Below are 21,090 nucleotides of genomic sequence, written 5' to 3' on the forward strand. Positions count from 1 at the left end.
AGATTATAAACTACTTGAGGCCAGAGATGTTTGTCTTATTCATCTCTCCAGCCTCCATAGTATCAAATCATGGTTCTGTATAAGTAAGATTTTTAAGTATGACGTGGGAAGTATCAACTAATTTGGGTGAATTTACAACCAGAGGAGACTGTCTGAATTTCTGAAATGACTCAGTTTTAAACTACATCTCCTGCTGTTATAGAGGAGGCATTTAGTTTTTTGCTAACAGTCATTTGTTGGTGGGGCCACAGTTGCCTCATTCTGAGAGACTTCCTTTGGCAGCAGCCCCCAGAGCTATAGCTGTAATGCCTCAGGGAGAGTAGGACATGCCTCAAAGGACTATTAGTACAGTTAGGGAAAGAACAAGACCTCCTCATTTTGAATATTGTTGCCACTGCTTGCTTTTATTCCTTGGAGCTATCAAAGCTAAACACTGTCACATGGTCTGTGCCTTTAGTAGAAGAGGAGGACACAGGATCTAGAAATTCAATCAACAGGTATTAATTAAGCACCTTCTATTTCCTCTCAAAATAAAAAAGAAAGCAAAAAGTACAGTCTTCACCCTCTAGTTACTTGCTAAATATCACTGGGGAGAAAATTAACCAACTTAAATTAAAAATAGAAGACAATATACATACTAAAAATTGTGTGGAACAAAATATAGATACTCTGCATTCAGCTAAGAGAAAGATATAGTGCGCCAGAGTAACTGGAGAAGTTTCATTAGAGGAATTGAAACTTAAGCTGAACCTTGAAAGATTTGTATTTTTAGAGGGAAAGTACATTGTAAAGGAGAAGAACATAAACCAAGACAAGAATGAACAAACCCTGTGACAATCAATAGAAGGACTAGTTTGAAGGATGGGGAATAGTGGGAAGTGAGGTTAGATAGGAAAAATGGATCTCAATTGTGGAGGGCCTTCCATTCCAGATGGAAAGGTTTGAAGGTAGAGAGAGGGAGCAGCTCCAGCTGTGGCACTGACAGCAAGATTGAGGGTTGGCTAACCTCCCAGTGGAGGCAAGCCCTGTGTCTAGACTGTGGTAATAAGTGACAGCCATATTCAGAGTGAGGAAGACTGTCTGTCATCTGTTGCTGAAGCTGTACCACAGCCTCTACACATAGTCTGGATATAGCATTACCAGTCCTGGCCTTCAGAGGTGGGTGAGGTCTTTCTTTGGTAGTGGCTGCAATGAAAGATCAAGGTAAATAAACTACATCCTCCATACCACTAAGGATTGTCTCCTTGTGAAATTCTGCCCTTCAGGTTTGAGAGACTGTCTGAATTACCATGAATTCTGAATTCAGATTGTCTGAACTGAAGAAAGTTTTTGTTTTGTTTTGTTTTGTTTTAAAGGAAGTGGAATGGGGATGTTGTAGATTGAATGTCTCAGTATTCTCTAATGCCTGTGAAATTTTACTTGTTCAAGTTTAAACATGAATAGGCATCTTCACATGCAGGAAAATTGATTTAATAAAGCCTCAAATCTATGGGCTCTTTTGAGAATTCTTAAGGAAGTTTTTTTTTCAGTGTTTGAAAAGCCATCCTATATATAATTTCCAACCAAATTTTTCATATTATAACAGTGCTGAATTTCAGTTTACTTTAATGGCTGTGTAAAAAAAAAACCCAAAAAACAATAATAAAACTATATGTCGTGGCATGAAAGAAGAAACAGAAACACTTCTTCATTGCCAAGCAGGGCTATCCCACGTGATCTCTTTCTGATTTAGAAGGCCTCTAAATTAGAACAGGTATGTTGTTTGACTTTACTACATTTTTGCAATGTAGCCTTTGTAGTAGGGCTAGGGCTGCTTTAAATGACTTTCTTTCATTGGCCTTCTGGAGAAAGAGCTTTCCCTATGTTTCCAAAGTTTTCTATGACTTTGGGATTATTCTAACAACAGCAGCAATAGCACTTTGACCGCACTTTAACGTTTGAAAAGTGCTTTACAAATATTTTATTTTATGCCTTACAGCAAACCTGGGAGTTAGGTGCTATTGTTATCCCCATTTAGTAAATGAGGAAAATAGCAAGTTAAATGACTTGCCCAGTGTCACCTAGCTAGTAAGTATCTGAGGCTAGATTTTCATCTATAAAATGAGCTAGAGAAAGAAATGACAAATCAATTCAGTATCTTTGCAAAGAAAACAATCGAATACAACTACATCTTGATTCCAATTTCAAAACACTGTCCATCGTGCTCCTACCTCTGTCACCTCTAGCAGATTCCACGTACCTGCTCAACTGAGCAAGTAATTGTAGTTTTGTTTTGATTTAGGAACTTTTTTCCCCAATTGGCATAGAATTATTTCATCTTTCTCACTTTTAGTGAATACTTTAACAAGTACTTTTAACCATTTATATGTAAAGAAAAGGTAAATAAAAATAGTAAATCTAATAATAGGAAAATTAAGATTTTCTAAGATAGCTTTTGCAGAATGCAGAAAAACAATACTAGGCAACTTATCTTCATTTCTTTCAGCAGTGTTTTATGTTTTTCTTCATTGAAATTTAAGACAGTTTTGGGTGATATATTGAATATTTATGTAAATATCAACAATAAAGATATTCAGAACCATAGGAGTAACATTTTAATTCTTCTTGTCAGTATTCTGTTTATGTACATTTTGGTTTGTTTTTTTTGTTGTTGTTTTTTTTTTTTTAAAGTAACAAATGCACTTTATTGATTTACCAGTTAAAGCTACTGAGCCAAGATTAGTAACCGTTTCACTTTTCAATTCAACAGCTAGACAGCTGTTTAACCTGATGGACCTAGAATAGCCATGGCAACCGTCATTGCTGCACATTATTTACATCGGTTTGATTTTGACCACAGAATTAGGAAATCAAAGCATTATTTTAATTTAACTTCCAAGTGCATGGCTGATTGTTTGAATCCAGTTTCTTTTATATTCCGTATTTCTTTTTCAGTTCTTCCACTTTTGCAATGTAAGCTTTCATGGCTTCTTCTTTGGATTTTCCTTTCAAAGAGTTCCAGGCATCCCACTTAGCTTTGCCTCTGAAGTCCATCATACCTGGGCGCTCTGTGTTTATATCTCCCACTGTGGCTTGTTTGTAGTGACTGTAGATGAACAACATCTCCTCATCATTTGGTTTGGCCTTCAAGTTTTTGACTTCTTCTGCAGCTCGTTCAAATTCAGCCTGAGACATGCTGCCGGATTAGCGGGCGGGCGGGATTAAGTGGGAGCTAGCTGCTACCGAAGGTGGCAGTCAGGATCAGAACAGGAAGGGCTTCTACATTTTGGTTTTTAAAAGAAAACTTTTTTGTTGAAAGCAGTGCTTATTCAATTGTTAGCCTTCTGCTGACTTTGTAACTTGAATATTAACTCCATTTAATTATCAATTAAATTTAGAGTTTATTATTATATGTTATATATTATATATAGCATATTAGCCTTCACTAAATAATTCTAATATAGTTACAATGGATAGACAACACTTTTTTCAAAAGAAAAGTATTATGTATTAATTTCACTTAAAGATGGATTATCATATATATATATATATATATATATATATATATATATATATGAATGTATATATATACATATTTAAAAATATATTTGTTGTATATATGAACAACAAAATCTAAGTTATGGCCCATCAGTATAACAATCACTATAGGCTTTTCAGAAATTATTCTAAGTGGTTATTTATCAGTAAATGAAATTTCTCTAATTATATTATTCTTAGAAATTTCATTGCATTTGTGAATTGTTTTTTTTCTCCTTTAATTTTTCCAAGTGTTGTAGCAGTTTTGAGGCATTTTTCTGTATGGTGTATCTGGGACATAGGAACATTGGTCATGCATACACACACACATACATGTACAAAACTATTTGTGAATTAAGAAAATTCTACTTATAATCCATAAAAATTAGGACAAAGTAAAATTTACTAAAAGTCTAATTGGACTTGACCAAATTTGAAAGCCCTAAACTAATAGCTCTTGGATGATTCTAAACTTGGAAAATAAATTAAAGATTTATAAATATCTAGGGAAGGGAGAGAATTTAGTTTTCTTTTACTATATACCTTCCTTCTCTTCTCACTCCCATTCCTTACCCTGACATACAAGCTTTCCTTTTATATCTCTAACTGACTAACTAGAGCATGAATCTGAGTTACATGAAAAACCCTTATTGGGCCATAATGAAGCAAGGCAAAAAATGAGAAAGCTAATTGTCTTAGGCAAGGACAAGGTGCTATGATCTGTATTTCTAATTATGATTTCTACATATTTGGAGCCCTGAGATATCTTCCTAGATCCATGGGGGCTTGAAACCTTTTTTTATTATAGAGATTAGTGATTATTTCCAATTTTTTTCTTGAGACAATTAAATAATGCTAGATTAAATTCACTATTGCCAATTAAATAATCAAAAGTGTTACTTAACAGCTGGTATCCTACAATTTGGGGCCTATTATCTTAGAGGCAGCTGGTGGACCTGGAATCAGGAATACCTGAATTCAAACACAGCCTCACAAACTTTCTGGTTGTGTGACTCTGGACAAGTCACTTAACCTCTACCAGTCTTGGTTTCCTCATTGTAAAATGGAGATAATAAAAGCATTAACCTTTCAGGATTGTTGTGAAGATCAAATGAAATAATATTTGTAAGTACAGTTAGCAGAGAGTCTGGAACATAGTAGGCAATTTCTCCTTCATTTTTTGCTATAATTTTACAAAAATTAATTGCACTTCAATCTTTTTGTACATGTGCTTTTATATATTATGATTGCAGTATGATTAACATTTTTTTTAAATTGTCATGTCATTCCTTTCCAAATATATTTCCCTTCTTTACCTAGCAAACATTCTCTTATAACAAACACTTTTTTAAAAAGAGAAAAACAAAGGAACCTCCTTTTGTTGTCCTTATAAAAGTAAGGAACACTTTGACTGTGTCTGCTATATATGCACTATTCCATAACCTTACAAAGAAGTAAGGAATGTACATTTTTCTCACTCTTCTCAGGAATCAAGCTTAGTCATTATACCGTATTCAGTTTTGTTTTTGTTGTTTCATCTATTCAGATTATTGTGGTCATTGTTTATATTGTTTTTCCTGATTCTGCTTACTTGACTTCACATCAGTTCATACAGGTGTTTCCCTTGATTCAAAATTCATGGTGTTTTTCATTTCTTATAGCAAAATAATATCTCATTTCATTCATTTACCTTATTTTGTTTAGCATAATCTATATACACCTACTTTGTTTTCTAATTTTCTCGCCACCAGAAGAGCTATTATCAATATTTTGGTTTATATGGAAATTATATTTTATTCTTTTGTTATATATCTACTTTGGCATATACTTGAAGTTATAGTTTATTCAAGTGTCCCAGCTTCTAATGTGAGGTTTTGCACACTGGACTCTCATGATCATATTTTGAGTCTTACCTTAGTTAGAAATTAAGATGCTACGACAGTTTGCTGCTTTGACCTCTTCTACTTTTCACCTCTTACTTCCTATAGGTTTTTTTTTCCTTTCCTATAAAGAAGAAAATTTTCTCTATTTCTTAAATTTGAAAGCTATTCCTCTAGTCAAAAGAAATTTACAAACTCTCACGCGGTTTATACATGGTGCCTTTATAATATTCAAGGCCAATTTGCCTACAGATGAAATTAATATATTACTGTTTCTTCATTTGTAAAATTAGGATTAGATAAGATCACTTCTGTCAATTTTAACTTTTTATTTCAATAACTTAGAACATTATTACAATATGCCACATTAGAGGTTATGACTTTTTAAGGTGAGATTAAATGAACTGAGGTAGGAAATCTTTTTTTTTTCCTTATCACAAGTCATTAACCTCATTCTACAGACCCTGTTTGTAGAATGAAAGGGTTGGACTAAATGAATTTTATGTCTCCCAGTTTCTAAAATGTGATGGTTCTATGCTTTTATATCATAGGTTAGGAATCAACTATATTGAACTAACAGTGAAATTAGTTTTGCTCTGAAAACTTTTTCTCTGAATTTCTTGAGAATGGCATGTATAGTATGGTCAATTTATAAAACAGTTTAAATGCTGAAAGAGATCTTCCTGTTTACAGCAAGATAAGGAAATCTGGATCACAGGGAAATCTGGAAATGTCATCAGTTATTCTCTAAGAATGTTTTCTGTGCTGCACAATGTGATTTTTGTTTCTTCTTCATTTCCAAAAGTATTTGTTCTTATAATTCATTAAATATAAAAGGATTGACCAATATGGGATGTTTTCCCATTAACCTGGGAATTCTAAAATTCTAAAAAGCATTTTGTTACAATGCATTTAAGATACCCATTAAGTTTATTGAATAAATAATGAATTAACTGCATTATTTTCTTTTACATTGCTTTTTTGGTACTTTTCACCTTTTCTTTCTCCCTTTCTCCTGCCCCTTAGGTATGTATTTTCTTTCTATTCTAGTTTCCATAACTGTATATCCTTGTAGGAAATCTTCATATTACATTAATCCAATATCATAGTTCAAAGGGAGGGATTCAGAACCAATTACTTCACAAAGAACAAAGTTTATGATTTTTCATATTTAGAGAAATGTAATAGAAATGAGGGTGAACAAAGTCACAGTATTCTTAATTCAAAAAAAAATCATAATAAGGCTTGTTACCTCAAGAATTGCTATTTACTTTATAATTCATAGGTGGGAATGGCATTTTGGATAAATTCATATGTCATCCAATTTTTATATATCTTGAAATTGATATATCTGACCTAAGTGACTTCCTTAAGGAAAAAGATGAATTTCACTAAGTTCTGCAACTGAACAGTTTCTATTGAATGTTACCTTCTAGGATTCTGCTTAAATGATCCATAATGAATTAGGCTTCTCCTGGCTTGCCCTTGACTTTTCTGTTTGATTATTATATGTATCCTAGTAAATTCTTGATTATCCAAAAATTGCTTATTTTATGGTGAATTTTTCTTTCAACTTTTCGTGTTTTGAAGTTCTGTTAGTAGCTCTTTTGGTGACACTTTCATTACTTGTTGACAACAAGAACAAAAACTGAGTTAATTTTACCTTATTATAAAGCCCCACTTATGTTTTAAAGACTCTATGGTTATTTCTGTTGAACAGCACTGAATAGAGACATGACGACTGCTTATTCCCTTTTGGCTTTAGCTGAAGTGATTCCAAGTAATTCTGTGATCCAAGAAACCAGAAAAGCACTAGAGCATAACAATTAAGATGAATATGGCATAAAATGTAACTTGTGTTTAATTTTTAAAACTGAAAATGAGAAATTCTCTTATGACAACACACCTGAAGCCATGTACTTTTCTGGAAGATAGTGGTCACTGTTCAAAACAAGGAGACTTTATTCCAAATTTACCTTACTGATAGAAATGTGATACTGTGGATCAGGAGACAGGTAACCTCATTAATTGAGCTGAGAATTTACCAGGAAGAGATATGGCAGACTCTGGATATGGTTCATGTCAAAGGATGTCTTCTATATGAAAAAATTCTTCATTTTGGGACAATGATATTCAGGAATACTGGAGGCATTGAGAGACTGCAGGACATTTTTGTGGAACTTTATGAAATATAAAAATAGTACTTGTCTGCAAATGTAATTATGTGTAACTGATATACGTGTTCTTTTAGAGAAAAAAAGGATAAAAAATGGAAATACTAACTTGAACTGTCTCATGTATAACTTGGTTTTGGCAAGATGAGCATTTTGTTGAAAATTCAGTAATGATTTGTACTACCCAGAGAAAACATTCCATTTTATAAAATTTTCCTTTCCCTCCCTCCTTCCTTCCTTTCTATTTCTTTCTCTTTCCTTCCTTTTTGCTTCCATCACCAAATGTCCCTTATTAATAGAAACATGAATAGGAACTCCTGAGGTCTCATGAAATAATCCAAATGTAAAAACTGAACAGCAGAGTAATGTAATGGAAGAAAAATTGGACTAAGAGCCATGAGACCTTATTCCTAGTCTTAACATTGCCTTCACTTCAGTGAGTGACCTTAAGTAATTTACAGTCCCTCTTTCTTCTTCTTTTTTTTTTTTTTTTTTTTTTTTTTTTTTGCTAAGACAATTGGGGTTAAGTCACTTGCCCAGGTCACACAGCTAGGAATTGTTAAGTATCTGAGTCCTCCTGACTTCAGGGCTGGTACTCTATCCACTGTGCCACCTAGCTGTCCCTCATTTTTTTTTTTAAGATATAAAGAGAAGTATAGTGAAGAGAATAATATGTAGAAGATATGTAGACACAGAGTAGTGAAATTCTTACTTCCATTCTAGACTTGAAAGCTACCTCCCATTTCTGTGACCTCTTCCCCTAGCACCTCAATTTTCTCTCCTGTAAATGATCAATTTATTGTAGATGATCTATGAAGTATCTCTCTTACAGTTCTTTAAGTGTTTGATTCCAAGCTTTTCTAGAATATTTTAAGGTACAATCAGTTATAGGTAGCCTCTTTTGAATGACAAAGGGATTGAAATATCTTCACATTGATAACAATTAGAATTTTTTCAATGAAGAAAAAAGAAAGAGACAGAAAAATGCATTGTAGCATGAAAGAGATGAATATTGTGTAAAGCAATTGGCAAATAAAAATTGCTTCATGCAATTGGAGGCTATTAGGTAGGGAGTAGCTGTGAATTTGGCCTTTTCTGTTTACATAGATTTTTTCTTGCCTAGTAATACACCCCAGTTCCAGTCAAAGCAGCTATATGTGATGTTACCAGATGTTTTATGAAATGTCATTACAATAATGATAAATTATTTTTATTATGAATTTGACATCCTTAAAAATCATAAATAAAATAAGAACAATCTTAAACAAAACCTTTAACATTTAATAAAGTAAAACTAAATCAGTAGTGAACAAGCAAAAAAAAAAAATGTTTTTCTCTGTGTGCCCCTTTCAAAATCTGCCTGAAATTTGTTTCCTTTCTACCTTCTTATGTTCCTTTCATTGTAGGTATTATGGATACAGTTTTTGTTCTTAGAATCTAGGAGGACATCACTTCATATAGGTTTTTTATATTTTCTTTTATGGTTCAGATTGGTTTTACTCAAAAATTAAAATGGCATTATGATCTCATTAATGTGAGCATTTACTTAAATAATGAAAATCATAACCAACCCATGTATACAATTCCTCTTCATGTTTTCTCAGAAATTTACCATTAGAAATCTTTCTTAACTTTGTCTTGACATAGTATGGTTGTCAGAAGAGCATTTACCATGAGATCAGCCCACTTTTATTTTTCCCTCTCATAAATTTCTTAACCGCTCCATAATTTTTTATAATGACTTGTATTTTTTGAAACTTTTTATTTATTATCTATTTTTATAATACTTTTTATTTTTCAAAATATATGTAAGGATAGTATTCAAAATCTTATGTTCCATATTTTTCTCCCTCCCTCCTCACTTTCTCCCTTCCCTAAACAGCAAGTAATCCATTATAGGTTAAACATGTACAGTTCTTCTAAACATATTGCCACATGTATGCTGCATAAGAAAAATCAGATTAAAATGGGGAAAAAAATGAGAGAGAAAAAAACCCCCAAGCATACAAACAACCACCACAAAAAAGGTAAAATTACTATGTTGTGATCCATATTCAGTCTCCATAGCTCGCTCGCTTTCTCTCTCTCTCTCTCTATCTCTCTCTCTCTCTGGATGCAGATAGCTCTTTCCGTCACAAGTCTATTGGAATTGTCCTGAATCACCTCATTATAGAAAAGAGCCACATCCATCACAGTTGATCTTTACATAATCTTGTTGTTGCTGTATACAATATTCTTTTGGTTATATTCACTTCACTTAGCATCAGTTCCTGTAAGTCTCTCCAGGACTTTCTGAAATCATAAGATAAATACTTCTAATGAGGTTTTGTTCATTCACCTATAAATAATAGTCTAGAAATTGACATTCTTCATTCACTAGTTTTTCTTTTGTAGGGAGGGAGGCCAAACTTTTTGAGTGTTTGTTTCTTTTTTGTTTTGTTTTGTTTTTAAGACCAGATTTGTTTATTACCCTGATATAGTGAACTTTGAGAAAACTCCCTCTGCCAGTTGAGATCACCACTTGCTCTGAAACTTAAAATCTTAGAGTTGACTTAGGCACTGAAAAGTTAAATGACTTAATTGTCCAGTGTCACAAAGGAAAATTGTTAAAGGTGAGTCTCTTTTACTCCATCCAGTCACCTCTCTATGGATAATGCCATGCTGCCTCTTTATTTTCAGTTTCATTTAAGAGGCTCTGTAATGTTACAGAACTAGATGTAATCAATACAGTGTTATCCACAAATAGGAATATCTGAAGAACCTAACCATCTCTGGGAAATCTCTCCTTAGCTTGTCCTTTACATTGGATCTCTACCCTCACTGGTGAATATCTTTGGAGTGTGTGTGTGTATATTTGTATGTGTACTGTTTTAATCCTTACTTGTTATTAATGATCAGAGGGTTGTTGAATAAGGTTATTTCTTTTTTTTTTTTAACAAGGTTATTTCTTTATAATTTTCAAGGAAGCTTGTGTTATTTTGACATATGCACAAAAGATAATATTGTTGGAGGATAGCCTTTAAGGCAGCATTTTGCTTAACCAAATCACATACCTTTTATAGTCAGTAAATAATAATCATAGTAGAATATTGTATTTTCTACCTTTTTCAAGGTAAAGGTTGTGTTCTACTATGAATATCACTCAAGAAAGCCTTCCTGTTTACTTCTACACCCTTAAAAAGAATGTATGATACACGTGTATTGTTTTCCTAATATTTTTTATTCACAGGGAAGCAGGCATATGGGTTCATAGTTAATGTTTTTTAGTTATCTTACTTAATGTTATAAGGTCAATATTTTCCTCCTTGTCTTTGGTATCTTGAGACTTGATTTCTCAATGCTTTTGCAATTGTGTCTCCTCCAGCATGGACCTGGTCTGTGTATACTTAGTCTAAGTTAGCTGCTTTTCCCATCTTTGGCTTCTTCAGTATCATTTCCATTTCCTTTATGAGCACATTGAGAACTTTGTTGATGGAATCCATGTGTGGTTATTCTATTTTCCTTGATGGTGAAAAGAAGATATTATTAAATATCTTCACCTTTCTCCCCCATCTTTTGCCTGTTTATTGTCCTCCTTTGAATATTTTTTTCATTTTTAAATGCCCTTTCCTCAATTTAATTTTGCTTATTTGGATTTTTCACCAAGATTTTTTTAAAACTGTAAACTTTTTCTCTCCTATATTACCTATTACTCAAAAGCTTCTCCTGTCCTTCTCTATACAGTTTTATAAATTTTATTTTTCAAAATTGCTCTTGAATAATACATATCTCCATTTGCTATTAAGTCAAGCATTTTCCTGATTAAATTGGTTTTATACTCTTTTATTATCTCTTCATTATCAAAGTTGATTTTTATATCAATTAAACTTTTTATATGAAATTCCTGTAATCAGCATCCTTGTTTTTTCCTCCCCCTCATTTCCCATTTTTAAATATCTGTTATTTGTTTAAATAAATCAATTGACATTGTTTTACTTGCATACCATTTCTTTTTCTGATTTTATTCTCCTAATTTTATATTAATTTTTATTTGAATGAATTAGGTAGTGGTCATACTGTACACAAATAGCCGATTTAAGAATGACTTCTCTCCTCTGTCCCCTTGCTTTTCTCATGGTTTTTGGTACTTGATGTATATGGTACATTCTCATTCTTTTCTGAAAGAAAGTGTTCATAATGTATAGGCAGGAGATTTCTTTGAAGTCTGTAGATCTTTATCCTTTCACATGCTTTAGTCCCCATTCGTATTTTTCAGCATTTTTTTTTTTGTCTTTATTCTCACTTCTGTACTGAAACCACTGAATATCAAAGCATATGGTATCTTGATTTACTTTGTAAATCAACAATGGTTGTGTTCTACTATGAATATCACTCAAGAAAGCCGTCCTATTTACTTCTACTACCCTTAAAAAGAATGTATGATACACATGTAGATTGTTTTCCTAATATTTTTTATTCACAGGGAAGCAGGCATATGGGTTCATAGTTAATGTTTTTTAGTTATCTTAATGTTATAAGGTCAATATTTTCCTCCTTGTCTTTGGTATCTTGAGACTTGATTTCTCAATGCTTTTGCAATTGTGTCTCCTCCAGCATGGACCTGGTCCATGAGTACCAGACATTGGTACTCATTGAAATATAATTTGTAGTCAGAATTTTTGCAAGCCCCAAACATGAATATTACAATGCAAAATGATCAGAAATCCCAGTAAATGTTGCTTCTTGTTGAATGTATGATAAAATCAATTTCTTTATTTGCCTCTCCAAGGAGAACCTATGAGCCATCCTTTTTATTTTGATACAGATTTTTTCTGCCTTCTGGTTTTGTTTATAGGGAAAATATCAAGATTGATATGATTCATTGCTTCAAGATTAATATGATTCATGTTCATTCATTGATTTTTAGACAGTTATGGAGTTCCAATTAGTTAATGTTTATAGACTGTCTAAAAACTATGATGCTTAGCCTCTTTCCCTTTTTCTATCACTGCCACCATAAAGATATTACTATTATAATTTAAAACTGCACTAAGACTTTTGGAAAACTGTATATGTGAAGCGTTTTGCAAACCTTAAAGTGTTAATTGTTATTATAAAAGTTAACTGTTATTGTTTAGGTCCTAGATCCTATTAGAGTTTATTATAGCACATGATATGAGGTATAGAAAGCTCCAAATGCAAATCCATTGGATTTGCTATCTAATTTTCTATTCCTGGTATATATCTTTAGAAGTGGATTTATTCAGTTCTTTATGTATTTTATATTCTGTTTTGGAATTCCCTATTCTTTTAAATTTGTGTATAATTTTTTTTCCAATACCAGATAATGCCTTTTTCAATGAAATCTTATAGTAATGGATAATATTAAGTTTCAATTACATTAGCTAAAACTTACAAATAATTATGTTTCCTATAATTTCAATTCCACAATTTTTAATCACTCTCTAAGTTTCCCATTAGGATTCTTTGTCCCCTCATTTTTATTTACTTTTTCTCCTGTGTGAGTGCAATTATTATGTTTTTCTAGTTATTCTTTTCTCATTTTACACTATTTCATAAAAACCATTAAACCTTTGTATTTTCATACTTGTTGTTCTTGATTGTATTATAAGCTTTCTATAACATGAATGCACCAGAATTTTTTTAACTCTTCTCTTCCCCTTTCCTGTTAGAGATTTATGTTGTATCAAGTTCTTTTTAACTCCATTTAATACTGTCATGAAAAAGATATTGATAAGGGGGTTTCCTAGCACTTCCATGGTATATTCACAACATTGCAATTTTTAGGTCAAAGGGCAGTTCTTACTTTCCCACAATTATGCAGTTTTTCAATTCTGTCAGTATAAAAAATGCTAAAAACATATAGAAGTAAAGAATTTAAGAGTTGAAAGAGATCTTATAGATCATCTAGTTCAGCCTCCACATATAAGTGATTGAAGCTGAAAAAGATTATGACAAGCCTAAGGTCACATGGAAGGACAGTAGGAACCAGAAACCCTACATACAGTTATCTCTCTTCTATAAAAGATCTGAAGATAATTGTGGAATCATGCTACCTTAGCACACAGGGAAAAGAAAAAGAAAAGTGATGACCCTCATGTATTTTGGGAAATTTGCCAGCAGACTGTGCCCTTGCTTTTTGTTTTGTTTTGTTTTTTTCCTCCTCTATGCCTTCAGGCTAAGTTCTGTTGAATAGGAGATTCAAATCCCCTACAGGTGTCCTATTCAGTTTCTTGACCATTTTCCTCAGAAGCATTTACACTGTATGCTAAACTTTAAAGTAAAACAGTAATTAGCTTTGAGATCTTGGTTCTTTGCCAATTAATCAGCATTAAAGCTATACTGGCTTCATCCAAGTGTTGATAAACTGGTTGTGTGCCAAAGCTGAATGAGAACAGGTTACCTAAACCATGTTGATAATGCACTGAAGTGCAGTGAATGATTTCTGGGAAAGGTAGAATAAGAAACCCAGGAAGTGTTCACTGAATAAGAACCCTCAACAGGATATATATGGACTATTGCCAGGCCAATTCTTTTGTGGGTCAATTAAAGAGGAGTGGATTGTTTAGGCTATGGGAATCACCAAATATTTATATATGTGGCAAGCCCTGTAGAAAGTGGATTTATTGGAAATGTTCTTTGTGCATGAGTCTTAATTTTAAATGTGTGAGTGTTCTGCATTTCTTCTATTTATGAATATTGACATATTTGTGTGTACATGTATTTACATATATATGTGTGGGTGTGTAGAGAGACACATATATGTATTTAGATAGATTTTCTAGAAAGTATTCTAAAATGGTAAGAATCCACCACTACCATAATAGTAAATAGTTGGCATTGATAGATTATCATAAGTTTATCAAAGTGCTATATATATATTATTAATTCTTATAATCAATGTTGTATATACCTACCATTGAATTTGGCATTGTAGGTGATGTTATCCTCATTGTATATAGATGAAGGGGCCAAAGAGAGGTTAAGTGCCAAGAGATCATATAATATTAAAAGCTGCATTCTAATCCTGATCTTCAAGCCAGTACTCTTTCCTCCATATACTATCCAGGGTGAATATTCATTTTGAGATAGCCCAGGCAATAAAATTCAAGACAACCAAGGTGTTTGTAATTTGGAGAGAGCATTTATTTACCAGCTGGGATGGACCTCTCCTTAGAGTTCCATCCAGAACCGAAGTAGGGACGGCTTTATAAGCATTCTGGTTCACCCTTGCTGTTACATTTGACTTTAAACAGTGGCTCGTCTTTCCACTTACAGGGGGAAAGATAAGAGGTTTACAGGATGTAAGGAGAATGCACAATGGCAGATGTTGACATAGATTATTTTGGGATAGATCAGGGTTATCGAACATTGTCAGGCAACCAATTCCTTATGGCATAGATACTCCTCCGAGCAGTTGAGCAAGCACTTTGTAGAGCAAAATGCTTCCTTTAATCAATCTATCTGAGCAAACATTTCTCCGAGAGCCTGAGACCCTTGTGGAGGTAAGGAAGGGAGGTCAATCCTTTGTCCATTTCAGTTTCTTTCTGTAGGTGTGAAGTGAATCAACTTATCCACAAAATACATAATTCTCAGAAAATGTTGCTTTCAAAATTGGGAGAAAACCTCTGCAGGTCTTTTACTAAGTATTTTGTTGTCATGAACAAGACCTTGGATTACTCTAACTCAGTAAGATCTGCTAAATTGTAAGCCTTTTACAAAGAAACACTATGTCTTCTTCATCTTTCTATTTTGGAGAGGGTCTTTCACAGTGAAAAGGGAGCATGGTAAATTATCAGTAGCATTGGTCTTACATTCAAATAAGTTCTAGGTTTGTACCTCAGCTCCAGCACCTTTTCAGCTGGAATGTTTGATCAAATCACTTAACTTTAGTTTTCCTCATTCACAAAATGCAGACAATAAATATCTTCAGTAACTACCTTATAAGATTGTTGTGAGGAAAACATTTTGTAAAGGTTAAAGTTTTATATATTTTTGAGTTATGAAAGGCAAGAGAGTGCAGTGGAGAGAATAATGGATTTGGTTCATTCCTTTCTCTTCTTACTACACATATGACCTTAGGCAAGAAGGACTTTTTATCTTTCTGACCTTTTTGTAAAATGAGCGGATGGACTAGATGGATTCTGGAATTCTTTCTAGCTCTAGAGCTATGATTCTATGGTTAATATAGAAGTATTCCAGTGCTGTGATTGACCCATGTTTCCCCAACATTGGTGCATCTTTCCCTGGTAGGAATCACAGTCCATCACACAGTCCCTCATCCTGTATCATTCCTGTCCGTGCCTTTCCATAAATTATCTACAGTGGGTCCACTTAATTTTCTGAGATATCTTGCTCTACAATTTGGAACAATGTCCAAAGGGCTATGAAACTGTGCAGACTTTTTGACCTGGCAGAGCCATGCAAGGGTCTGTATCCCATGGAAATCATAAAGGAGGGAAAAGGACCCAAATATGCAGAAATATTTGTAGCAGCTCTTTTTGAGGTAGTGAAAAATTGGAAAATGAATAGATGCCCATCATTTGGGGAATGGCTGAACAAGTTGCAATATATGAAGGTAATGGAATATTATTGTTCTATAACAAATGATGAACAAGCTGATTTTAGAAAGGCCAGAAAATATTTACACAAACTGATGCTGAACAAAACAAGTAGAACCAGGAATACATTGTACACAATAAAAGCAAGAATGTGCGATGATCAACTATGAAAAACTTGGTTCCTCTCGGTGGTTCAGTGATCCAAAGCAATCCCAATAGGCTTTTGACAGAAAATGCCATCTGCATCCAGGAAAGAAACTAAGGAGACTGAATGTAAATCAATACATGCTATATTTACTTCTTTTTATCTCTCCCATGGTTTTTCCCCTTTTGTTCTGATTTTTCTCTCCCAACATGATTCATAAAGCAATGTATATTTTTTAAAAAATTTAAAGCCATTAATAAATTAAATAAAAAATAGAAAGATGTCTTGCTCTAAATCTCTTGTTATTGTGTTGCTTAGTTAGAAACTTTTGGGAATAGGGCAAGATTCTTGAAGTCAGAAAAACCTGAATTCAAATCTAGACTCAAATACTAGCTTTAGGATTCTGAGCAAGCTGTTTAATTTCTTCAATTTCTTCACTATAAAATGAGAATAACACTAACACCTACCTTCCAGAGTTGTTGTTACCACATGAGATACTCTGCAAAATCTAAAGCCATACATAAATACTAATTATTGTTGTTACTGTTATCCTACTTGAGTTCCTGCTAATTTTGTTCTTATTGTATGACTGGCTGACATTTTTTTTCCCTAAATATAACATTTGTTCTGCTTTTTGCCTAGGTTTTTTCATTGGTAATAGATGCAATATGTTGCAGTATCACATATGTTATAAAACATATGTTTTATATTGGCTTCCCCAGGTCTCTTTAAGTGACCTTCAACTTCAGTTCTGTGGAGACTGTGATATCCTATGATTCATAGTAAGACAGCATCACTAAGAGAATCATAGTATTAAAAGCAATCCAATCCAATCTCCTCTTCCCATTTATTTTTGGGCCCACATCTACAGTGTGTGTCCAAAATACCTTTGTTGATGGGTTAGTTCCATAGATTGTCTGTTTGACTGCTTATCAAAATCTGAACAATAAATATTCTTCATCTACTTGTTTTTTCCATTAGATCAAACTCTTATGTGATTATAGATTTCATTTCAAAACCCCTGAAATGTTAGGGGCTTGATAAAAATCACTATGTCACCTTTAAATGGAAGCACCCTCACCATCTCCAAGTCATTTCACTTCCATTTAAACTGTGTGCTATATATCCTTCATGATCTGAAAGAGGGTATTTGTGGAATTCAGTTAAATTTAGTTAAATTGACTTAGAAAGAAAAACATTTAAGTCAAAATTCTAAAGTGTCACCTAGAACCTCACCTTCCCTTTCCATAATTACTCATCTTTAATTTGTTCAAGTGTGAATGCAAAAAAAGGAAGCATTTCTTTTGATATGTGTCCCTCCTTGTCCTAGAGTGCCCAATGCAATCCTTTGTAAGCAAATGGCACTCAGTAAAAGCTTATTGACTATTCAGCAGTATCTGGGACCATTAATAATTCTTATGGTGATGATAATAATAATAATTATTCACATAATGCATAAAACCTTGTAAATTATTTTAAATACCATACCCATTTTGTAGATGAAGAAAATGAGAGTGAGAGGTATTAAGTGCTATGCATAGAGTTATGTAAATAATAAATGTTGAGAGTAGAATTTAAATTCAGGTCTTCCTGAATCATAGGTCAAGTGCTCTGTCTACCAAGCCATGTTGTTTTATTTGTCTGGTAAATATTCAGAGCTGCAAATAAATCAGGGCCACTAAAATTTTATTTTTATTGATTTACAATTTGATCATTGCTCCCAAAACAAGAAATCTCCTTACTTTTATATCTAAAGTATTCACAGAACCTCTTAGGTGGAACCTAGCCTCCAAATAAATAAATAAAACCAATATGTATATATATGTATGCATACATGTGCATTTGAACACATGTATTTTGGAAACATAACAAAAGATGAATAGTTTACCCAATTCTCAAGTTCTCAAGAATACTCAAGGAAGTTCTCAAGTTCTAATTTTCAAAAGCATAAGAAATACAAAAGATATTGAAGTCCTTAGGAATGAAGTCCTTCCTACCTGTCAGTCCAATATGGTTTAACACTGTTTATAGTTAAGTACTTATCACAAATGAGATTAATTGAACAATTTCCCCATTATTTGATTGTGGTGGTATGTAGGTATCCTATCTACTTATTAATAAATAATGTGGTTGCACGGGGAAGGCTAAATGAATGCCAAAAGTAAAATACTAGGACAGTATTTATCTGAGTAGAGGAATTTTTAACAGAAATTATAATGGGTATCATCTTTGCACAATTCACTCAACATTTTGACGCAATCAGATTTTTGTGTCATTACATGGATAGATCTCACTTGTTTTGTATATCTAAAATTCAAATGAGTAAGAATATTCCTGAAAATTGATATCAGCATTTTTATTCATAGTATTTTGTATTTCTTATGCTTTTGAAAATTTGAACTTGAGAATTCCCTTAAGAATTCTTGAGAACTTGAGAAATGGATAAACTACTCATCTTTTGCTATGTTTCCAAAATACATGTGTGCAAATGCACATGTATACATACATATACATACATAGCTAATTTTTTAGAACACAGAAATGCAAATTTTTAAGGAGCCTTAGAAGTCCAGTCCTTTCCTTCTCTTTAAGTAATTTTAAGACTATCTGGAAAGATGGTTGCCTTGAAATGTTTGTGACAACTTTTTTGTTCCAAATTACCCGAGAGCAAAGGAAGAGATTGCCTTTGTAGACCAGACTTCTGTTTCCCCTGGCTTTGGCACCCTGGCTGTTGTTTTGGCTGTGGTCCTGTAACCTACTATGATGAGCAAGCTGCCTGACACTCAGACTGCCACCCTGGCAGCATACTACTCTGTATTTCTTATTTGACAGGCAGCACCAGTCATGGAGCACAGCACACATCCAGGCTGTGGTTTCAGCAGGGAACCTAGGGCTTGCCTCCAGGATGGCAGCCTCAGGAGCACTCTCTGGATTGTCTTGTCTGTCCCTTTTTAGACCAGATGAGGCATGCTGAGAAGACGGTTGAACAACAGGCAGCTAGCAGGCAAAATGCTCTAGTCAGGTGGCCTTTATACATAGACATCAAATAAGAAGTGTGGCCTATGTGTGTCTGGTTGAATAGTCAAGTACAAATGTACCCAGGAAACTTAAGGGGTTTTTTGTTTGTTTGTTTTTGTCCCCACTATAGTCCTTTAAAGTTTTCAAGATAGGAAAAAAAGAATTAAAGTTTTCTATTTGCTATCAATATATCAGTTATATCTAATTGTAAATTACCATAATGCCATAATTTAACTTCATGTTTTTATTTCATGGCATTTACAGCCTCTTAAGGCTTATAGCTTTGTTTTAAATGTTTTGTTATTTATGTTGCTGTTTTCATTTTCAAATACTACAGAATTATGTGGTCAATTCATTATGGTATCTGCTCTATTGATTTCACCATCTGTATGAACAGCTGACTAGATTATAATCAGTCAGTTAACAAGCATTTATTAAGGACCTACTACATGCAAGACATAGTTCTGCTAAGCACTGGGGATCCAAAGAAATGCAAAAATAGTCCCTGCCTTCAGGATGCTTATATTCTAAAGGGGGATTATGTGTGTATAAAGATATATACAATTAGATAAAAGGTACTCTGTAAGGAAAAGACAGTAGCAACGTGGGGCATGGGGAAGACTGGAGATTGAGTTTGGCCTCTTACAGAACGTGGAGCTTTAGATGAATCTTGAAGAAAACCAGGTAAATTAAGAGACAGAGTTGAGCAAATAGTATTCCAAGTATGAGAGATATGCAAAGTTAAAGTTCTATTGTACAATCAAGTTAAGATTATATTTGAAGAGTTTCTGGTGTTTGAGAAGAGGATATAATTTTAACATGTCTTAATACTAATATGAATCATATTACAGTGAAAATTTTCAATGATCCCGGAGAGAATGGGTTACAAATTTAAGAACAGCAAAATATACTACAGACATAGAAGGATAATTTCACAGCAAAATTGTTTTTTAAATGAAAATTATATTAGTAGTAAGAAACTCTTGAAGTTTTCCTTGTGGATGAACAGGTTATAATAAACTCATTGATGGAAAAAGCATCATTTTTCTCTTCAGAACTCCTGTTCAAGACCTGGAAGTCACAGTGATGTAATTTCATAGTTAATTGGATGTGCCTGTCACTTGTTAACTTCTTATAATATATTAGTTTTTGAACCAAGTGTTAAAAGATCAAAACCAAGAAATAATTCTATTTATTGGTTTGTTTATTTATTTGGGAAGGGAATAATGGAGAAAAATCCTAGCTTAGAAAAACTGTAGCACCTTAGTTTAATTTGATTTGTTTCCACTCTGGAAAAGGAATTGTTTTAATGAAACATCTTTGTTTTTATTGTTTGGAAAATTGTACTTGCTGATATTTCAACCAAAAAAAAAAAAAAAGGCTTAAAAAAAAAAAGAAAATAGTACTTGTTTATATTTCACAACTATACTTGCCTAATTTTAGAATATTTGTGCATTTGTCTGAAATTTTTGTAATTATACTATCAGTTTAAAACCAGATTGCCTTTTATCTTCTTACAGCAGAAAACTAAAATGTATTTTCCGATCTCTGTTATCAAAGTAACAGTTGATCTTTGTCTTATAAAGAAGTATTTTATGTAGAAGTTAATCCACATTTTAAAAAACAGATACTTGTGTTCTTTCCCATTACAAGCAGATCATAGAGTTGAAATATTTTTAAGAATTATGAAAATTGTATAATTATAAAATATGCACTATGTGAGTCATTTTCAGAGAAAATCCACATAAAAATGTTTGAAAAGAGGCATCTCAAAAAACTGTTTACAAACCACTGAC

General features: G+C 33.0%; 2 protein-coding genes across 3 annotated transcripts in view; one reads left to right on the top strand and one right to left on the bottom strand.

Annotated features, from left to right (window-relative positions):
• CWC27 (CWC27 spliceosome associated cyclophilin) overlaps window positions 1–21,090 on the top strand; it is a 286,067-nt gene that overhangs the window by 66,345 nt on the left and 198,632 nt on the right. The window lies entirely within an intron of this gene.
• LOC105749269 (acyl-CoA-binding protein) lies at window positions 2,872–3,236 on the bottom strand. The gene has a single exon (XM_012541063.3). It carries the CDS (start codon window positions 3,172–3,174, stop codon window positions 2,911–2,913), a length of 264 nt encoding a protein of 87 aa, XP_012396517.1. The 5' UTR covers window positions 3,175–3,236; the 3' UTR covers window positions 2,872–2,910.

Source organism: Sarcophilus harrisii, chromosome 1 (assembly GCF_902635505.1).
Source record: "Sarcophilus harrisii chromosome 1, mSarHar1.11, whole genome shotgun sequence".
Lineage (NCBI taxonomy): Eukaryota > Metazoa > Chordata > Mammalia > Dasyuromorphia > Dasyuridae > Sarcophilus > Sarcophilus harrisii.